The 20,143-nt window shown below is 56.5% G+C and overlaps 1 protein-coding gene across 1 annotated transcript; it reads left to right on the forward strand.

Moving 5' to 3' along the window:
- Positions 1-11,532: 11,532 nt before the first annotated feature.
- LOC111146511 (ly6/PLAUR domain-containing protein 2-like) lies at positions 11,533-16,712 on the forward strand. The gene is made up of 3 exons (XM_022502047.1): positions 11,533-11,584; positions 13,645-13,743; positions 16,501-16,712. The coding sequence occupies exons 1-3, from the start codon at positions 11,533-11,535 to the stop codon at positions 16,710-16,712; spliced, it is 363 nt and encodes a 120-aa protein (XP_022357755.1).
- The last annotated feature ends 3,431 nt before the right edge of the window (positions 16,713-20,143 follow it).

Consider the following 20,143-nt stretch of genomic DNA (forward strand, 5'->3'; position numbering starts at 1 on the left):
TCCAGCTCTTTGAAAAATACCGGTGGAATTTTTATTGGAATGGCATTGAAAGTATAGATTGCTCTCGGCAGTACACACATTTTAACAATGTTTATTCTTCCGATCCAAGAGCATGGAATGGTCTTCCATCTTTTTGTGTCTTCTTCAATTTCTTTCATGAGTGTTCTGTAGTTCCTCAAGTACAGATCCTTTACCTCTTTGGTTGGGGTTTATTCCCAGGTATCTTATGGTTCTTGGTGCTGTAGTAAATGGAATCAATTCCTTATTTCCCTTTCTGTGTTTTCATTGTTAGTGTATAAGAAAGCAACTTATTTCTGTACATTGACTTTGTATCCTGCCATATTACTAAATTGCTGTATGAGTTCTAGTAGTTTGGAGGTGGAGTCTTTTGGGTTTTCCATATAAAGTATCATGTCATCTGTGAAGAGAGAGAGTTTGACTTCTCAAACTACACACACACAAAACAGATAATTATGTCAAAAAAAAGAGCAGAAGACATGAAGAGACACTTCTCCAAAGAAGACATAAAAAATGGCTAACAGACACATGAAAAATGTTCATCATCACTAGCCATCAGGGAGATTCAGATTAAAACCACATTGAGATATCACCTTACACCAGTTAGAATGGCCAAAATTAGCAAGACAGGAAACAACATGAGTTGGAGAGGATGTGGAGAAAGGGGAACCCTCTTACACTGTTGGTGGGAATGCAAGTTGGTGCAGCCACTTTGGAGAACAGTGTGGAGATTCCTCAAGAAATTAAAAATAGAGCTTCCCTATGACCCTGCCATTACACTACTGGGTATTTACCCCAAAGATACAGATGTAGTGAAAAGAAGGGCCATCTGTGCCCCAACGTTTATAGCAGCAATGGCCACGGTCACCAAACTGTGGAAAGAACCAAGATGCCCTTCAACAGACGAATGGATAAGGAAGACATGGTCCATATACACTATGGAGTATTATGCCTCCATCAGAAAGGATGAATACCCGACTTTGTAGCAACATGGATGGGACTGAAAGAGATTATGTGAATGAAATAAGTCAAGCAGAGAGAGTCAATTATCATATGGTTTCACTTATTTGTGGAGCATAACAAATAACACAGAGGACATGGGGAGATGGAGAGGAGGAGGGAGTTGAGGGAAATTGGAGGGGGAGATGAACCATGAGAGACTATGGACTCTAAAAAACAATGAGGGTTTTGAAGGGGCGGGAGGTGGGAGGTTGGGGGAGTCTGGTGGTGGGTATTATGGAGGGCATGTGTTGCATGGAGCACTGGGTGTGTTGCATAAACAATGAATTCTGTTACACTGAAAAGAAATTAAATTTTAAAAAATAAATAAATAATCAAGCACCAAAAAAAAAGTCTATACTGCCTAGAGCAATCTATACTTTCAATGCCATCGCGATCAAAATTCCACCAGCATTTTTCAAACAGCTGGAATGAACAATCTTAAAATTTGTATGGAACCAGAAGAGACCCCGAAATACTAGGGAAAAGTTGAAAAAGAAAAACAAAACTGGGGGCATCACATTGCCTGATTTCAAGCTTTATTACAAAACTGTGATCACCAAGACTGCATGGTACTGGCACAAAAACAGACACATAGACCAGTGGAACAGAGTAGAGAGCCCGATACGGACCCTCAACTCTATGGTCAAATAATCTTTGACAAAGCAGGAAAAAATATCGAGTGGAAAAAAAGAAAGTCTCTTCAGTAAATGGTACTGGGAAAATTGGACAGCTATGTGTAGAAGAATGAAATTCAACCATTCTCTTACACCATACACAAAGATAAATGCAAAATGGATAAAAGACTTCAATGTGAGGCAGGAATCTATCACTCCTCACTTTAAATCTGGAGGTGTCTTTGTGTCTAAAATGAGTCTCTTGCAGACCATGTATCAGTGGTTCTTACTTTTTTTATCCAATCTGATACCCTGTGTCTTTTGAATGGGGCATTTAGCCCATTTACATTCTAGATAACTCTTGAAAGATAGGAGGGATGCCTGGATGGCTCAGTCAGTTACACCGCTGCCTTCGGCTCAGGTCATGATCCCGGGGTCCTGGGATCGAGTCCCGCATTGGGTTCATTGATACGTTCTACTGTATCTCTGGTTTCTACCTCATTGATCTCAGCTCTAATCTTGATTATTTCCCTTCTTATGTGTGGAGTTGGTTTGATTTGTTGTTGATTCTCCAGTTCTTTAAGGTGTAGAGACAGCTGCTGTGTTCTGGATTTTTCAATTTTTTTGAGGGAGGCTTGGATGGCTATGTATTTCCCCCTTAGGACCGCCTTTGCTGTATCCCATAGGTTTTGGACTGAAGTGTCTTCACTCTCATTGGTTTCTATGAATTGTTTCAGTTCTTCTTTGATCTCCCGGTTGATCCAAGCATTCTTAAGCAAGGTGGTCTTTAGCTTCCAGGTGTTTGAGTTCCTTCTGAACTTCTCCTTGTGATTGAGCTCCAGTTTCAAAGCATTGTGATCTGAGAATATGCAGGGAATAATCATAGTATTAGAAGTCCTAGCAACAGCAATCAGGCAACAAAGAGAAATAAAAGGTATCCAAATTGGCAATGAAGAAGTCAAACTCTCTCTCTTCGCAGATGACATAATTCTTTATATGGAAAACCCAAAAGACTCCACCCCCAAACTACTAGAACTCATACAGCATTCAGTATGAGTGGCAGGATACTAAGTCAATGTACAGAAATCAGTGGCTTTCTTATACACTAACAATGAAAATACAGAAAGGGAAATTAGAGAGTCGATTCCATTTACTATAGCACCAAGAACCATAAGATACCTGGGAATAAACCTAACCAAAGAGGTAAAGGATCTGTACTCGAGGAACTACAGAACACTCATGAAAAAAATTGAACAAGACACAAAAAGATGGAAGACCATTCCATGCTCTTGGATTGGAAGAATAAACATTGTTAAAATGTCTATACTGCCTAGAGCAATCTATACCATTTAATGCCATTCCAATCAAAATTCCACCAGTATTCTTCAAAGAGCTGGAGCAAATAATCCAAAAATTTGTATGGAACCAGAAGAGACCCCGAATTGCTAAAGAAATGTTGAAAAACAAAAATAAAACCGGGGGCATCATGTTACCTGATTTCAAGCTTTGCTACAAAGCTGTGATCACCAAGACAGCATGGTACTGGCATAAAAACAGACACATGGACCAGCGGAACAGAGTAGAGAGCCCAGGTATGGACCCTCAACTCTATGGCCAAAGAATCTTTGACAAAACAGGGAAAAATATACAGTGGAAAAAAGACAGTCTCTTCAATAAATGGGTCTGGAAAACTGGACAGCTATACGCAGAAGAATGAAACTCGACCATTCTCTTCCACCATACACAAAGATAAACTCGAAATGGGTAAAAGACCTCAACGTGAGACAGGAATCCATCAGAATCCTAGAGGAGAACATAGGCAGTAACCTCTTCGATATCAGCCACAGCAACTTCTTTCAAGATATGTCTCCAAAGGCAAAGGAAACAAAAGCGAAGATGAACTTTCGGGACTTCATCAAGATCCAAAGCTTCTGCACAGCAAAGGAAACAGTCAAGCAAACAAAGAGGCAACTCACAGAATGGGAAAAGATATTTGCAAATGACAGTACAGACAAAAGATTGATATCCAGGATCTATAAAGAACTCCTCAAACTCAACACACACAAAACAGATAATCATATAAAAAAAATGGGCAGAAGATATGAACAGACACTTCTCCAATGACGACATACAAATGGCTATCAGACACATGAAAAAATGTTCATCCTCACTAGCCATCAGGGAGATTCAAATTAAAACCACATTGAGATACCACCTTACACCAGTTAGAATGGCCAAAATTAGCAAGACAGGAAACAACAAGTGCTGGAGAAGATGTGGAGAAAGGGGAACCCTCTTACACTGTGGGTGGGAATGCAAGTTGGTGTAGCCACTTTGGAAAACAGTGTGGAGATTCCTCAAAAAATTAAAAGTAGAGCTACCCTATGACCCTGCAATTGCACTACTGTGTATTTACCCCAAAGATACAGATGTAGTGAAAAGAAGGGCCATCTGTGCCCCAACGTTCATAGCAGCAATGGCCACAACCACCAAACTGTGGAAAGAGCCAAGATGCCCTTCAACAGACGAAGGGACAAAGAAGATATGGCCTATATATACAACGGAATATTATGCCTCCATCAGAAAGGATGAATCTCTATTAAAATACCATCAACTTTTTTCAAAGAAATGGAACAAATAATCCTAAAATTTGTATGGAACCAGTAAAGACCCCAAATAGCCAGAAGAATGTTGAAAAAGAAAACAAAGCTGATGGCATCACAATTCCAGACTTCAAGCTCTATTACAAAGCTGTCATCATCAAGACAGTATGGTCCTGGCACAGAAACGGACACATAGATCAATGGAACAGAATAGAGAGTCCAGAAATAGACCCTCAACTCTATGGTCAACCAATCTTCAACAAAGCAGGAAAGAATGTCCCATGGAAAAAAGGCAGTGTCTTCAACAAATGGTGTTAGGAACATTGGACAGCCACATGTAGAAGAATGAAACTGGACCATTTCCTTATACCATTCACAAAAATAGACTCAAAATGGATGAAAGACCTAAATGTGAGACAGGAGTCCAACAAAATGCTTGAGAAGAACACAGGCAGCAACTTCTTCGACCTCAGCCTCAGCAACTTCTTCCTCGGAACATCGCCAAAGGCAAGGGAAGCAAGGGCAAAAATGAACTACTGGGACTTCATCAAGATCAAAAGCTTTTCACAGCAAAGAAAACAGTCAATAAAACCGAAAGACAACCAAAAGAATGGGAGAAGATATTTGCAAACGGCATATCAGATAAAGGGCTAGTATCCAAAATCTATAAAGAACTTATCAAACTCAACACCCAAAAAACAAATAATCAATCAATAAATGGGCAAAAGACATGAGCAGACATTTCTGCAACAAACACATGAGAAAGTATTCAACGTCATTTGGCATCAGGGAAATACAAATCAAAACCACAATAAGATACCACCTCTTACTAGCCAGAATAGCCAAAATTAACAAGTAGGAAACAGCAGATGTTGGGAAGGACGTGGAGAAAAAGGAACTGTCTTACACTGCTTGTGAGAATTCACGTCAGTGCAGTCATTCTGGAAAACAGTCTGGAGGGTCCTCAAGACATTAAAAATAGAGCTATCCCACAACCCAGCAATTACATTACTGGGTAATTTACTCCAAAGGATAGATACATCATGATCCAAAGGGGACCCAGCACCGCAATGTCCACAACGGTCAAACTATGGAAAGAGCCCAGATGTCCACTGACAGATGAATGGATAAGAAGACGTGGTTCATATACACAATGGAGTATTACTCAGCCATCAACAAATGAAATCTGGCCATTTGCAATGACGTGGATGGAGCTGGAGGGTGTTATGCTGAGTGAAATCAGTCAGAGAAAGACAATTATCATATGATCTCATTCATATGTGGAATTGAAGAAACAAAACAGACTGAGGAATCCCTGACCTCTACCTCCGAAACTAATGGCATGCTATATGTTAATTAATTGAACTTAAATAAAAAATTAAAACAAGAAATAAATTAAAAGGGAGGGGTTTTGCAGCAAACGTCAGACTCTTCGGACAGAACCCCCTAGACAGACAGACCCCCTCAGTCCGACCGCTTCAGAAAGGCAGCTGCTGCCCAAGCCTCGCCCGGCCTCTCCCAGCTGGTCTCCGAACAGGACTGAGACGCGTCCCTGCTTGAACAGAAGCATCAAGTGCCCAGAGCTGACCAGAGCTGACCGGGGCAAGACCCGGGCCCCCTCTCAGCCGCCGCCCGCAGACGGACTTGGGGTTCGGTTCGTGAACTCCCTGCCCCCTTGTTATCTCGTTTGTCGTGTGGCTTGTCTTGTGTTCACTCTCTGTGCTGTGTTAATCACGTGGTGAAATGTCGCTAAATTTCGAGACCTGAGTCTGCTTTATGATGACGTCGCCTTGTTCGATGATGGCTAGAGCGGGCATTGTGGAAAGACAAAACAGCTCGTGCGTGCACCTTCAGAGCGCGCTCACGCCCCCGTCCCCGGCACTGCCAAGCAGACTAATGGCACGTAAAATTCCACGGCCAGCCTTTGCCCAGGGAGTGCCATGATTTCCATGCCGCCCGAACAGAAGCCTAGGGAACCCGGCTCAGAGAGGGAGCTGCTCCCACGCAAACAGGCCCTAGGACGGCCTCCTCGTCCACCTTGGGCCCTGCTCTGGCTACGGAGTTCCTCTCCACCCTTCCTGGCCCACTGCCAGTGCCTTTCCTCTGGGAAGCTGGCTGTGGGGTCCCGCCCAGGGCTCAGCCCTAGCCTGCAGGGCAGGGCAGGCGGGGCTATCTCAGGTGCGTCCTGCAGGACCGGATGCGGGACAACCTTGTCTATCCAGTGTGCCATCTTGCCTCTTCTGGAAAATACCAGCTGCCCGTACTTAGCAACAGGGGCGTCCCTACATCCTGGCTCCTTGCTGTCCAGACAGACCAGAACTGGATCAGCCAACCATCCCCTGCCCTGGGCACAGAGACGGGATCCCTCCCACTCTGGCCCAAGGGACCTGCCCTCGAAGGGACCAGTTGGGACATGCCCAGACAAGAGCTCATTGTGTTTCTGTGTGTACTCTCAGAGAACCCCAAACCCGTGAGGCCGGGATCCCTCAGGATAGATACAGAGAAGCCGGTATTCTAGCTGCTGTAAGAAAATGGAGGGCATCAGTGCTGGGGCAGGGCGGGCAGAGGCTAGGCTGACCAAGAGCAGGGCCCAGAACACCTCAGAACACCAAAGTTTTTGCTCAAAACACTCAAAGGCTTGCACTACCCTGATCCGTCCAATTGGTCCTCTCTGCCCTCAAGCAAACTGGCCTTTCTTTGCTTCTCCCCATGCTCTGGTTGTGGGTCCTAAGACTAGAACAGCTTCTAATCTCTATGGCCAGGCTTAGGGCTCAGCCTATGAACAGTATCAGGGCTCAGACAGGGAACACAGGGCTGGAGTGTGAGCAGCGTCGGGGAGCAAGAACTCTGTCCCCTTCAAGATCCTCTGAGCTTGTTTGGATTAAGAATCAAATCAGCATAAAACAGATTAACAGGAGAAAATCAAATTTAGTAAGTGTACTGCAAGGAGTCAACATAGACACACAAATTCCAAAGAGAGGGAAAATGAGGTCTATGTGTCACTCCGAACTAAAGAGAAGGGGCTCGGGGGTTTCAGAAGAAAAGGACGCATTATTTCACAAGGCGAAAAGAAAAGCACATGTTTGATGGTTAGACGTTTGCCCTGCCGTACAGATGGGTCCTTCAGAATAAATTTCTCTCTGCTAATCACCCTCTTCTGGGAAAGGCCCCAATTTAGGTTCTCTTGTGTAGTCCAGGGAGGACAAAGTTTCTCTTGCGACTGCAGGGTCTCAAGTGCCTTCAGCTCAAAATAATCCACGTACCAAAGTGGTAGTTTCTGCTGGGGGTGTAGGTGAGGGGCTGTCTTGAAGCCCTTCGCCAGGGTCAGGGCTCAGGGCATGAACATGATGAGGGCTTAGGGTGTGACCAAGATCAGGGCGCTCCTTGGCTAATGCAGGCGTGGGAGACCCCTTTTCCAGGCCCTGCCCGACAGGCAAGGGCGTCAGTTCAAATTCTGGGTCCAGCTCCCTTCCTTGCCAGAGCAGGAGGACACACAGGAAAGAGACGGGGCAGAAAGAAAAGGCCAGGGGAGGGGTAGGAGAGAGGGAGGGGAGGTAGGGACAGGATTCGGCCTCTGGTTCATGAGGCAATCTTGGGCTTCCTAACAGAAGTCAAGGTCACTTCCGGGAAGGTGAGATCAGGCTCTTCCAGGCTGGCAAGGTCTATGCTGGGTGTCTGGCTGAGAGCCTCACTGCTGCCCCAGTTCCCTCACCGGCCCTGCACACCTGCGGGACAGGAAGTCCCACGTCTCCCTCTCGGCCACTCTGAGGAATGGAGTGCCACAGCCGGAGAGGGAAGCCATGCACTAATTGATTGTGGCCTGGGGCGGGAGTCTGGGCTTAATTGGAGAAGACCCAGCTTGTAAAGTTTCAGATGCCCAATTAGTTCAACGAGGGGTGGGTCCACCTCCTCCGCCAACTCCTGGGCCACCCATCCCACCCCAGCCCAGGACAGGCCCTGTCCTCCCTGCTTTTCCCGTGGGAAGACTCACTGCTTCCTTGACGGATGACGCCCCACATAGACCAATCCCAGAGACCCTACCCCATGAGGCCGCAGAATCTTTGCCCCAAAGGTCCTTTAAGACATGGTGAGCCGATTCGGTAAGATCCAGCCAAGCTTGCACAGAGAGTTCTGGGGACCCATCTCCCTGGCTCAGCCGGCCCCTTCGCATTGGCCCTTCCTTCCCCTTCTCCTCGCCCCTACTTCAAAATGCGGCCCACCTGGTACCTTCTTCAGGTAGCAGCCTCCGACATTGAAAGCCAGGCTGTGCGTGGGGTCCCCGTCATGGTACCTGACGGATCTCTGTTAGTGCAGGTCTGCCGCGTGCCCACACTCAGCCCCTCATTTCCGCACCCCTGCACCAAGGGCCCAAACCCGACAGTAGGAGTGAGAGCTGCTGGAGCCAAAGATTGTTTACTACCTGGGGTCGGGTGATCCTAGAGTGCCAGGCCCCCTCCCCACCCACAGCTGCTCTGCGGCACACTCAGACAGGCACGGAGGCCCAGGCAGGGTTACCTGGGAGCTGGGGGTGGGAGAAAGGTGAGAAGCAGGTCTGAGTTCACTGAGAGGAGGGGTTGTAGTCAGAGTCACCCAAGATGGCAATGGCAGCTCGCACGTGTAGGGAGGGGCTCCCCTTCCCTGGAACCCAGGTAGGGCCCTGCTAGAAGAGCTGGAGAACGCGATCGGCCCCTGAGCACCTGGCCTCTCCCCCGTGAGCGTGGAGCCGAATCGAGGGCCAGCCCCCTGCCTTGTGCTCCGATATCACGGTCTGGGCTCTGTCACACCCCTTCTCATCCTGGAAGCGGAGTCAAGAACTCTCTCAGGCCTGAGCTGAGGACGAGGTGGGGTCTGAGAAGGAACTCAGTCCTCGGGGTCCGGTCCCTGTCCCAGGGCAGCTTCATGCGGGCGGGGTCCGTCAAGGCGGCCAGGGGCTGCTGAGCAAGGGCTGCAGGAGGTCACCAAGATCAGTGGTGAGATGAAGGTGGGAAGACTGGGTCCACGGACTGGAGTACATGGGGTGACCCAGGAGGGTGCGTGGGGTCAAGCGCATGGGGCGCGTGGGGTGCAGAGACGTGGGGAGCCAGAGCGGACAAAGCGGCTGCGGGAAGTGGAACACACTAACCCGGACAGAGCGGGAGGACAGGCTGGCGTAGATGGGGTGGAGGGGGTGGCCGGCGGGGACGGAGCAGGTGGTGAGGACGGGGGGGGCAGATTGGGTGTGTGGGGGATGACGATGGAGGGGACAGTCTGGATGCAGTGACTGGAGAACATGGACTGCATGGTATGGGGGTGGGAGTGGAGGAGGTGGTTTGGATGGAGGGGATGGAGGGGATGACAGGATGGAGGGGATGCTGTGGGTAGAGGGGGTGGCGTGGACAGAGAGGTGGAGTGAATGGTGTGGACAGAGTGGATTTAGGGGATGGAATGGATAGAGGGATGGTGTGCATGGGCGGCTGGTGTGCACAGGTGGCTGGTGTGCACGGAGCGGCTGCTATGAATGGAGTGGACGGAAGGGATGGAGGGTGGGGTGGAGAGAGGAGATCGAGGGGATGGAGTGAACAGGGATTTAGAGGCTGGTGTGGGTAGAGGGGATGAAGGGGAGAGAAATTGAATGAGGCAGGAGGCACGGCGTGGACTCTGGGTTTGCGCAGCCAGGATCCCTCCCATCTTAGCACCTGGATGTGAATGAATTTCAGGCTTCATGACCTGAGCTGTGTGTTTGCTGCACCAGGTGCCCTGTAAGCGGGCTCCTGATAAGGGTGAGCCCACCCCCATCTTTCTGGTGCTAGGGCAAATGAGGCCTCACACCCCATGTGGCTAAATTTATGAAAGTTCTAAAAGAAGTTTAAAAAAGGAACATAAAGTATCGTTGACAAAGATCCCATCAGAGTAAGCGAGTGGTCCAGCGTGCGTTGGGATGCCAGGCTCTAAGACAATCTGCTAGGCGGTGGCTGTGCAGAGAGCGCCCGTCCCAGCCCGGGGTCTGACCCCTGCCACACAGCAGGGCCCCCACATTCAAGCACACAGCCCCCAGCCTGTGTGCCTGCTCCACCACCCATCCCGCCACCAACTGTCTCTGCTGCCCTTGTACCCAGGGATGGGCACGTGCAGCTCTGCCCAGCCCCGCCTGGACACAGGCTCCGGGTGGACACAGGCAGGAATACTGGGTCTGAGGATGTCCTAGACAAGGATGATTCTGCAGGGGCCAGAAAGAAGGGGAGGGTAGTCAGGAATCAGGCCAGGCCTGGATGAGGGCATGGAGGCGTGTGGATTCACTCCAGAGGCTGTGGGGAGGGCAGGGGCCTGGGGGACACAGGGGAAGCTGGGGAGCCAGGGTTATGCAGATGGTGCGCACCTTCGGGGCTCTCAGTGGATGGTGACACAGTCAGGGTGGCATCTAGAAGGGTGGCTATGGTCACTGGGGAGGGGACTCCAGCTGCCAGAAGAGAGGGGCCTGTGGCCCTGGGAGGTGCTGGAGGAGAGACACCAAGAGGTGTGAGCTCTGACCCTCAGCCCCTGGGAATCCAGCCAGACCCCAAAAGAGCAACTGGGCTCAGCCTCCGGTGGGCAGACTCTTCCCTGCCTCCTCCCCAGGCACCCTTGTCTTCTGTGGTTCCCCCAAGCCTGGTCTGGAGGCCAACGGGCAGTGGTCCGGTGCTACCTGCGATGCTGGGCCGCACCTCTGGCTCTGCCCACCCCCACTTGGTCGGCCCCTTGGACCAGGAGCAGAAGCACGCCCAGGGGCTTACTAGGAATGCATGGTCTCAGGTCCTGCCTGGGCCCCCAACCCAGACCAGCGCTTTCCCAGAGTCCCATGTGATCCGTGTGCACGTGAAAATTGAGACGGGCTGGTCCGCAGCCAGTTTTCAGCCAACAGTGCCTCAGTGTCCCCATCAGAATGGGGTTGGTGTCTCTCTGATTGCCTGTCCCAAGGGGGAAGTTCAGGAGAAACTCAGAAGACCCCTGGCAGAGCTGCGTCCCTGAGGTCCCTAGAGTGGGCCGGCACCCATAGACCATCATTCCTCTTCCTTCTCCCCAGCCTGACCTGGGGCCCCATGGTATCTTTGGGGACCAGGAGGCCAATGGTTCAGGAGAGAGGACACGGTGGCCTCCCGAGAGTCCCCAGAGCCTGGGGGTGGGGCAGAGGGAAGCCCAGGCAGCAGGAGTCAGGCCGGCCCTCCCACCCCGAGCTCTGCTCCAGCTAAATTACTAGGTTTGACCCCCGCCAGGACGCCAGCCATATAAAGGCACCTGGTGCTGGCGGCTGCCCAGTCCCAGCCAGTGGATGCCCCACGATGAGGCCACTCCTGCTGTCTCTGCTTCTGGCTACTCTGTGCGCTGACCTGGGTAAGGGCCACTGACCTGGGTGGGAGCGACTGGGACAAGCAGACGCTGGGCGGGACTGGCTCCCATCGGCGGGGTCTGCTGGGAGCTGCAGGGAGCGAAGGGAGAGCTCTTGTGGGTGCTCCTTGATCAGCCAGACCTGGAGACTTTTGTGCCCCTTGTGTCCCCTTGTGTCCCCTTGGGCCCAGTTTCTGGTCTATCTGCGTCTTGTGGGGTGAAAGACCCCGGTGGGGGGGCCCGAGTCTCCAGAGCTCTGGGCGGGCGGTGGGAGCAGCTACCAGCTGGGGGACCTCCACCCTGTGCTCCTGGAAAAAGGGCGTTCTCGTGCTGAAACCGCGAAAAGGAGTGGGTCACCCCATCCCGGCCCCAGCTCTGTCTTTACCTGATGACCTGGCTGTGTGACCTTGAACCAGAGCACCTGCTGCTTTGGGGCCACCGGAAATGGGGCCTGGGGAGGGGGTGATCCAGCCTGTGATTATCAGCAGAGTAATTACCATCCAGGGATAATGGCCCCTCAGCGTCCCCTGAGTGGAGGCGGTGAGGTGGGGCCTCTGGCCTCAGGGAAAGGCAGAGAGGGAGGCGCCTTGGGGATCAGACCCAGCCTGGGTTGGGGGGCTGGAAACAGGCAGGGGATGCTTGGGCAAGGTTGCAAGGCTGGCTCTGGGGAGAGAGCAGAGGACAAAGTGCTTATCAGAAGAGAGGCTGGCGTGGAGGTGGGGCGCAGCCGTGCGGGACCCCACTGAGGATGTGCTCAGAGCCCCTAGCTCACAAGGCCCCTCCAACCCCTTGTGGGGAAGCAGAGGCATAGTAAGGTTCTTGTTCAGAGAAACCTAGGACCTGCACCCACCAGCATCAGGGACTCTGTTGCAGACAGGACCCTAGGGACAGCCAGGGTCACCCCAGATACCCTATTCTTCTTGGGGGTTCCAGAACACTAGCCTGGGAAGATAGCCTGGGACCCTGGGCTATGACCTTGACTTGATTGCCCATGGTTCAGCCCCAAGCGTCCTCACTTTCCACACAGGCGGAAGGGTCTTTGATGGCTGCTGACCCATGTGTAGGGGACGCCATCACCCCCTTTCTCAGGTGCCAGCTTCGACATCCGAGTGGCATTGCCTTGCCCAGAGCACACCACAGGGCCCAAGACCTGGTGCAGAGGTGCCCTCTCTGGCAGCACAGGCCCCCCATCCTGGGCAAGGTGTCCTGGCTTTCCCACCAGCCCAACTGCTGCATCACGGCTCTGGGGACACCCACTCCAGGCAGCCTTCCCAGATGGACCCCTCCCTGTACTGAGACTCAATTCTTTCTGGACCGGGTGTCCCACAAAAGTGTCTATTGTAGTTTCCAATCCATCCCACTCAGTCACACATAGTACCTCAGTCGGCCACCTCTGGGTCCTGCAGGGTCTCCTTGTGGCTGGGAACTGGGGCCAGTCACACCACATGTGGGGTCTGACTAGAACAGGGGCCTTTTGCTGTAGACTCCCCTTGGATCAGGCAGGCAGGTCCCAGGCAGTGAGGGGCAGGGCCGGTGCCTCCTGGTAACTAAGCCGCCCTCAGTGTACACTGTGTGCGAAGCCCTGCGGGCCACAGCTGGGAGCCCAGCGCGGGGCGGGGGTGGGGGCGAGCCAAGTGCTTGATGCTCATGTCATGTCCTCTCCCAGCACGGCTGCGCTAGTCCCATGATGGTCCCTCAGAGAGGGGCAAGGACAATGAGAAGCAGAGCCCAGATCCCCCCAAAATTAGCTCTCCTTGCATTGCCCCCTGCTGCCGGTGCCCGCCTCTGTCCCAGGTCCCAGGGCCGCCTGCAAACACCAGGCCACACGCTGCACCCCACTTCTGCCTGTGGGTACTCCCTGCACAGCGCCGGCCGGCCTGGGGTGCGTCTCCAGCCACCGAGTCTCTAGTCCCAGCCCAGGGGACCAGGAGTGGCTCTGCAGGGAGGCTGGGAGGAAGACGAGGTGCAGAGAGGGACAGCTGGGCAGTGGTCCAGCCTCCCCACGCCCCACCCTGCCCGGGCTCCCCTGCCCAGACTGACAGGGGCCTGTGCTTGCTTCCCCCTAGCCCCGGCCCTGCACTGCCACGTGTGCTGCGGCCACAAGGACTGCGAGTCTCTGGTGGAGTGTGCCCCAACCGACAAGTACTGTGTGATCACGCAGGCCAGTGAGTACCCCGCGCCCTCCAGCCAGAGTCAGAGGGGTCCACGCAGGAGATGTAGGCGGCAGGGAGCAGGCCCTACAGGGCTGTGGCAGGACGAGACATGGAGGGAGGCTGGCCCCTGGAGGACCCAGCGGGCATAGCCCTGCAGGGCCACCTGGCCGGTAGCAGGCGACAGGCCCCCGCGCCCCCTCAGCTTCGGCCTGGGGAGGGGGATGTCACCAGCCACACCCATAACCCGCCTCCTCCAGATCCCCCCCACCCCCCGGCGGCCGGCCTCCTCTGACCCCGTGGGAGAGGCTCTCTCCTTCCTCCGACCTCCCAGGATGCCCTTTGCAGTCTGCTCCCTCCGTGGGCTCTCAGGGCTGAGTCGGGGGCTGAGGGTGACAGGCAGGGCTGGGCGCGGACCACAGAAGGTCACGTGGGAGGGAGGCAAGGGGTACAGTGATTCTGGTGACCCTGAGGAGTGGCAAGCCTGACGGGGTCGCAGAGGCCTGGACAGGGCAGTGGGAAGCCGGCCTGGAGGCACAGCAAGGACAGGGTGGGGACTGAAGGGAGGGGCTAGAAGCTGCTGTGAGGCCCCCCTGGCAGCCCCTGAGAGAGGAGGAGGTGTGGCACGAGCCGGGTCCCCCGTAGATGGCGGTGTGTGGCGGTCCAGGAGGCCCTGGGCTCCTGGGAGGGAACGAGGAGCCCCCCACAGGTTGCTGTCACCATGAGTGTCCTGTGTGGGGGGGTCCCAGCAGCATCCCCAGACTCCCTGGTTGACTCAGGGGCTCTGCCATGGGCCAGGCAGCCAGGCAGCCTCACTGGGCCCGGCTCCCTATAAACCTGGGTGATCACGAAGGCTTTCCTGCTTGGGACACAGGCCCCTTAGTACGAGGAGATGTGGTGTCTGGCCGGGGACACGGGTGGTCTTGCCCCACCCCCATCCCCCGCTCAGCCCAGGGCCCCATGAGGAAGCAGCACAAACAGTCCACTGCCCGCAGGACCCTTCCCTGTCAGGCAGCAGAGGACCGTGTCGCGTTCTCAGAAGCCCCACTCAGCCCCACTCAGCCAAACCCTGGGGGTGGGGGGTCACCTGGCCCACAGCCTGGCACCTGCTGGCTCTGGCCGGGTGTGAGGCTGGGCCGGGCGGTTCTCGGCCTTGAGCAGCATCGGTGGCGGAAGAGCCTTAAAACCACAGACCTTGACGTGAGTGGGGTGGGGGGGTGAGGAGGGTCCGAGGGGGCTCCTCCCTGGCGGTCCCCAGCGTACCAGGAGCCCCCGTGGGCCCCCAGTTCCAGCCCCGCGGTGGGGGCTTCCTTCACACCCCAGGCTGGCCCTCTCGCTGGCTCCTCATGGACCGTCTGTCGCATCTGTCCGTCCCTGGGTCCGGCCGGGCAGCGTTCCCTGAGCGGGTCCCCCAGGAGCAGTGGATGTGTTGACCTTGGGGCTGTGCTGGAGGGCTGTACTCCCTACAGGGGGCCGTGAGTGAGGCGCTCCTGTGTGGGAGGGGGAGGTGGGGGGCCTCCGGGAGCAGCACCGGGGGTCCCCTGGCTGGGGAGTCCGGCCACGGGCAGGTGGTAGTGCCGTCACTCCCGTGGGCCTCCTGCACCACTGAGGCCCCTCCAGCGGGTTGTGGGGGTGGCAGCGCATCCCGGCTCCCTGCTGGCAATCCCAGGGGCGGGGGGCACCGCCCTCCTCGCAGCACAGTGCCAAGCAGTCTTGCCTGTGACAAAGATGAGTGTCAGGGGCTGTCAGGCCGCCCGCTGAGCCCTCTGACTCAGCCCTCCCAAGCCTGACCCCGTAGCCCGTTTCTCAAGGGAAGAGCCTGGAGCTCAGACTCCAGCGGGGAGGAGGCTGCTGCATTGTGGAAATGCCACCGGGCCCTGGAGACTCGGGGCGGCCCCTGCCCCCATCCATTCTGTCCATAAATACATGCCCCTTCCTGCCCCGACTGAGCGCGGTCCTGACCAACCATCAGGTTCAACTAAGAGTTTGCTCCTGGGCTGCGTGCGGTCCCGCTTGTGGGAGGGGGGATGTGTGCAGGGGCTGGGGCCTGCCACTCACCCTGGCCCTCCCAGTGCTGTTGCCGCCCACCTGTCCCCCTGTTCTGTCCTTGCTGGCCCAGGCTGCTCTCGCCGCAGCCCTGCGCACGGCGCTCACTACGGGCAGCATTTTCTCGACCGGCTCAGAGCTGTGCGGGGAGTAACTTTGCCGACCCCCGAACAGTCTCAGAGGGGCGGCTCTGGGCATCTGTCTCCTGGACCAGGAAGCTGAGCCGAGAGGTCATGTCGCGCACTGGGGTCGTCCCTTTCTGGCAGGGCTGTGGCAAGTGCGCTGAGTCACAGGTCACAGGTGGAGGGAAGTCCCACACGGTCACAACACCTCTGGCTTGAGCGGCCGTCCGGGCACTTTGGGAACCCGGTGCTCAGCTGTCCCCGGTGCAGGAGCAGAGGCCAAGCCAGAGGGTCACATAGCTAGAGGCGTTCTGCCTCCCGGCCCAGGACAGGGCAGGGCTGGGGACTGGGCCTGGTCCCTCCTCTAGACCCAGGAGTGAGTCCAGGCACCTGTGAGAGGGAAAGGTTGAGGTGGGGGGTCACCGAGGGGCCTGGACGGGACTCCCCAGGCCTGCGGGCACCACGGAAGGAGGCCCTGGAGGTTGGCCGTGCGGGCGGTGCTGATGGCCCTGGGCTACCGGCCTGCCCCGCTGCGGGCTGGCCGGGTGGGGGGGGGGGGGACCCAGGGCACGCCAGCCATGGGCCCTCGCGCCTCTCTCCACAGCAAACCCCGGTGGCATCTTGGTCATGAAGTCCTGCGCCCCGGTGTGCCCCAACAGCACCATGTCCTCGGACGGCCGCACGCTCTCCGTCTCCTGCTGCCAGGGCAGCCAGTGTAACCGCAGCGCAGCCGTGGGCCTGGCGGGCAGCCCAGGGGCCCTGTGGCTCAGCGCCTCGGCCAGCCTGCTGTGGCCACTGCTCCGGGCGGCCTGGTGAGCCCGCCGTGCCCGCCCCGGCGCTGGCTGTCGCCCGGACCCCGCGGTCCTTTGCAGCCATGCCGCTCTCCGCACACTGCCAAGCCGGCAAGAAGAGCTCCTGCCTCTCGTGGGGCTCCTCCCGACTTCCCCTGGCCACACCCAGACCCTGGGCTCCTGCCCCTGGGAGGGAGGCTCCCCCCTGCTCAGGAAGCCCCCTCCGAGGGTCCCTCAGCCCTCTGCTGGGGTCCCAGCCACCCGGCAGTGGGAAGGGCACCTCCACCCCTGGCACCTCTCCTGGGGTCCCGGCCACCCGGCAGTGGGAAGGGCACCTCCACCCCTGGCACCTCTACCTGCTCTCAGGGGCTTCCACTGGGGGTTCCTTCCCAACCAGGCTCGTGTGCCCAGAGCTGCTGTGCAGGGAGGGAGAGGGGGTTCAGAGGTCGGGGCATTCCCCCCACCCCAGCACCAGCCACCCCTGGGCTCCCACGTGCACCCCCCACCCACTCCTTCCACTGCTGACTCACACCCCAGCGGGCACGCTCGCTCCTCCTGGCCCACCAGGGCCTCTTGGGAGCCAGGAGCCCTGTTGGAACTGCCAGGCCCCTCCCGGGGCCCTTGGCTCACTGCCCGAAGCTTGGAGAGGGGATGAGGCTTTCTGGGATCCGCATGTCCCCACCCCAGTCCCTGCCAGGTAAATGCAGGCTTGTGCCCGATCCCTCAGCTGCCGGCTGTCACCGCCTCGGGCAAGGGTGTGCACAGCAAGCCCACCCCTAGGAGCTTGTGAGAGGAGAATAAAGTCACATATCCTGTCCTGTCCCCATTCTCTGAGACACTGAACTGGGGGGTGGGGGGGCTGTACCTCTGATGAGGCAGGGAGCTCTCTACAGAGGGTGGGCGCACGCTCCACGCACGAGCTCAGCGAGGACAAGCATGCTCCCCTCGGAATCCAAGAAGCCAGCATCCACTCCCACCCCCTCCACCTGGAGGCTCACATGGGGTCCCCTGACATCCGTGGTCAGCCCCACCGTGTGCCCCACAACCCCCTCCGTCCTGCACCCCCGGTCGGGGCCCAGCCAGGCACCCAGGGCTCTTCTTGGCCGGCAAGGCCCTCCGAGGCTCCAGCTCTCCTCCCTCGCCTCTGCGCAGGGCCTCTCCTCAGAACCCCACACAGGTCCCCTTGCCCACAGCTCCTGCGGGATCTCCCTGTCCCAGCCTATGGGGCCCAGCCCTGGTCCGTCTGCCTCCTCCCCACGCAGGCCCTGAGTCCTTTCCCTTCCCCCACATCACTGACCCTCACCTCCCTCCTGGGGGGCCTGCCTGGCAAAGGTGGGCTCCCACAGCTCAAGGCCACGGCCACGGAGCGTGGTAAAGGCAGCAGCTTCCCCAGTTGGGCGTGGGCCTCAGTTCTGGGAACCGGGCCGCAGATGTGCAGCTAACCCACCCGGCCTGCTGCGGGCACCTGGTGCCTGCTACTGCCCTGTGCCGGCCATTCTGGAGGAAGCACGGTGCTCCGGAGGCATGTGGGGACTCAGGCTGGTGGGGGGGGGTGGTGCCTGGTGCTGGCAGACTTACTGTGGCTCCTTCTGTGCCCAGGAAGACCCCGGAAGACACGACGGCGGAGGGGGCCCGGCTTGGAAGCAAGGATGCCAGCCTTCCCCTGGGGCCCCTCTGAGCCTCCAGTATAATTTCCCTTCGTGGCCAGGCCTGCAGGGCTCCAGGGACCCAGGAGGAGGTTGGCTTGGGGTCCATGTGAAGTGTCCACATCTCAGGGGTTTGGGGTACGGTGGCCCCAAAGCAGCCTCGGAAGGTTGGTTTTCTTAAGGAGAGTGGAAATTCCCTCTTGACTTCTGTCCGACCAGCCTTCCCTCCAGCGCAGGTCCCACCCGTGCAAGTCACAACGGAAAGCCGAAAGCCGCAGTGGGTGCCACACCATGACCCACCGCCTCTTCCTCCAGGAGCTTCTGCGTTCAGAAGTCGGGGCGGGGCCAAGAGACTGTTCCACATGAGAACATTAGAGGACACTGAGACACAAGCAGCTTTTCAGATTCCACTCTGGGCTGGCAGAGTGGTCTGCCCAGAGCCGAATTTTCTCCCCCATCCCCGACGGCGGCACCACAGTCATTAAATCAACAGACACTCAGAGAGCGCCCACCACACACCAGGGTCGTGCCGGCGCTGGACCAGTGCAGCAGCACGCACGTGGGGCCTGCAGACCAGCACAGGCCAGGCCTTCCCAGGACTGGGGCGGCGGGGGGGGGGGGAGTGGAGGGCGGTGCTGGAGGGAACAACAGCCTCTCTGAGGGGCAGGTGACAGCTGTGATCCGGACCCTGGGAACCTGCGAGGACAACAGGTATAAAGGCCCAGGGTGAGAAAGGGCTGGGGGTGGGGTGTAGGGAGACCCCGGGGCAGGAACCCTGAGGGGGCAGCAGGGCTGGAGCCTCAGGGAGGAACACTATGGGGTGGCATGGGTGTGGGGCCGCAGCCAGGGACTCAGGCTTTGACCTGTCCCTCCCGAAGCTGCTGAGGACACAGGCGGGAAGGCTGGGTGGCAGCCCGAGCTGAGAGCTTGGTTAACATGCACCATGCAGTCCAGAGTGGCTGGCCTGGCGGCTTTGGTCCTGGCTCTGTATGCCCCGGGGGTCACCTCCGGGACTGGCCCCAAGCCTGTGCTCTGCTCTGGGGGTTCCTGGGCCTCCCCCCAACATCTCCTGCTCCCCAAGGAGCAGCCCTGCTCTGTCCTTACATAATATTCCCAGGATGAGATGATATAAGCCCCTTCATAAGCTCTGTAGGTAATGAGCTCCCTGCCAGGCCCAGCTTAGGACCCACTCCCTGCCCTGGGGAGCCCAGCCCCACACCCAGAGCAGGTTGCAACAGCATGAACCCCCCTAGACCAGGGCCTGGTGCCAAAGCCAGGCCCCTGAGGCCACCAGGCTGAGCAGGGAGTGGCTGAGCTGGGCAGCTGCTGGAGGCCTGGGGGGGCGGGGCTGTAGCTCCTCAGTGTCAGGCCGAGTGAGGACGGCACCCAGGCCGCCTGGCCCTGCCGGGTCCCGAGCATCACCCTGTGCCCTGACAAGCTCCAGGAACCTCGTCTATAAAGTGCAGGTTTGGGAAAAGGCTGCCTGCGCCTGGAATGTGGGTCTCACTGAGAGACTGAAGCCCTCCCCCACACATACTTGGGAGGACAGTAGTCCCCATCCAAGCATGTCACCAGTTATTTCAAAAAAAATCTATTTTTAAAAGTCTGGTTGGGGCGCCTGAGGGGCTCAGTGGGTTAAGCCTCTGCCTTCGGCTCAGGTCATGATCTCAGGGTCCTGGGGTGGAGCCCCACATCGGGCTCTCTGCTCAGCGGGGAGCCTGCTTCCCCCTCTCCCTCTGCCTGCCTCTCTGCCTCCTTGTGATCCCTTTTTCGCTGTCAAATAAATAAATAAATAAAATCTTTAAAAAAA

This window comes from Enhydra lutris, unplaced genomic scaffold (genome assembly GCF_002288905.1).
Source record: "Enhydra lutris kenyoni isolate GAN:26980312 unplaced genomic scaffold, ASM228890v2 scaffoldscaffold14, whole genome shotgun sequence".
Taxonomy (NCBI): domain Eukaryota; kingdom Metazoa; phylum Chordata; class Mammalia; order Carnivora; family Mustelidae; genus Enhydra; species Enhydra lutris.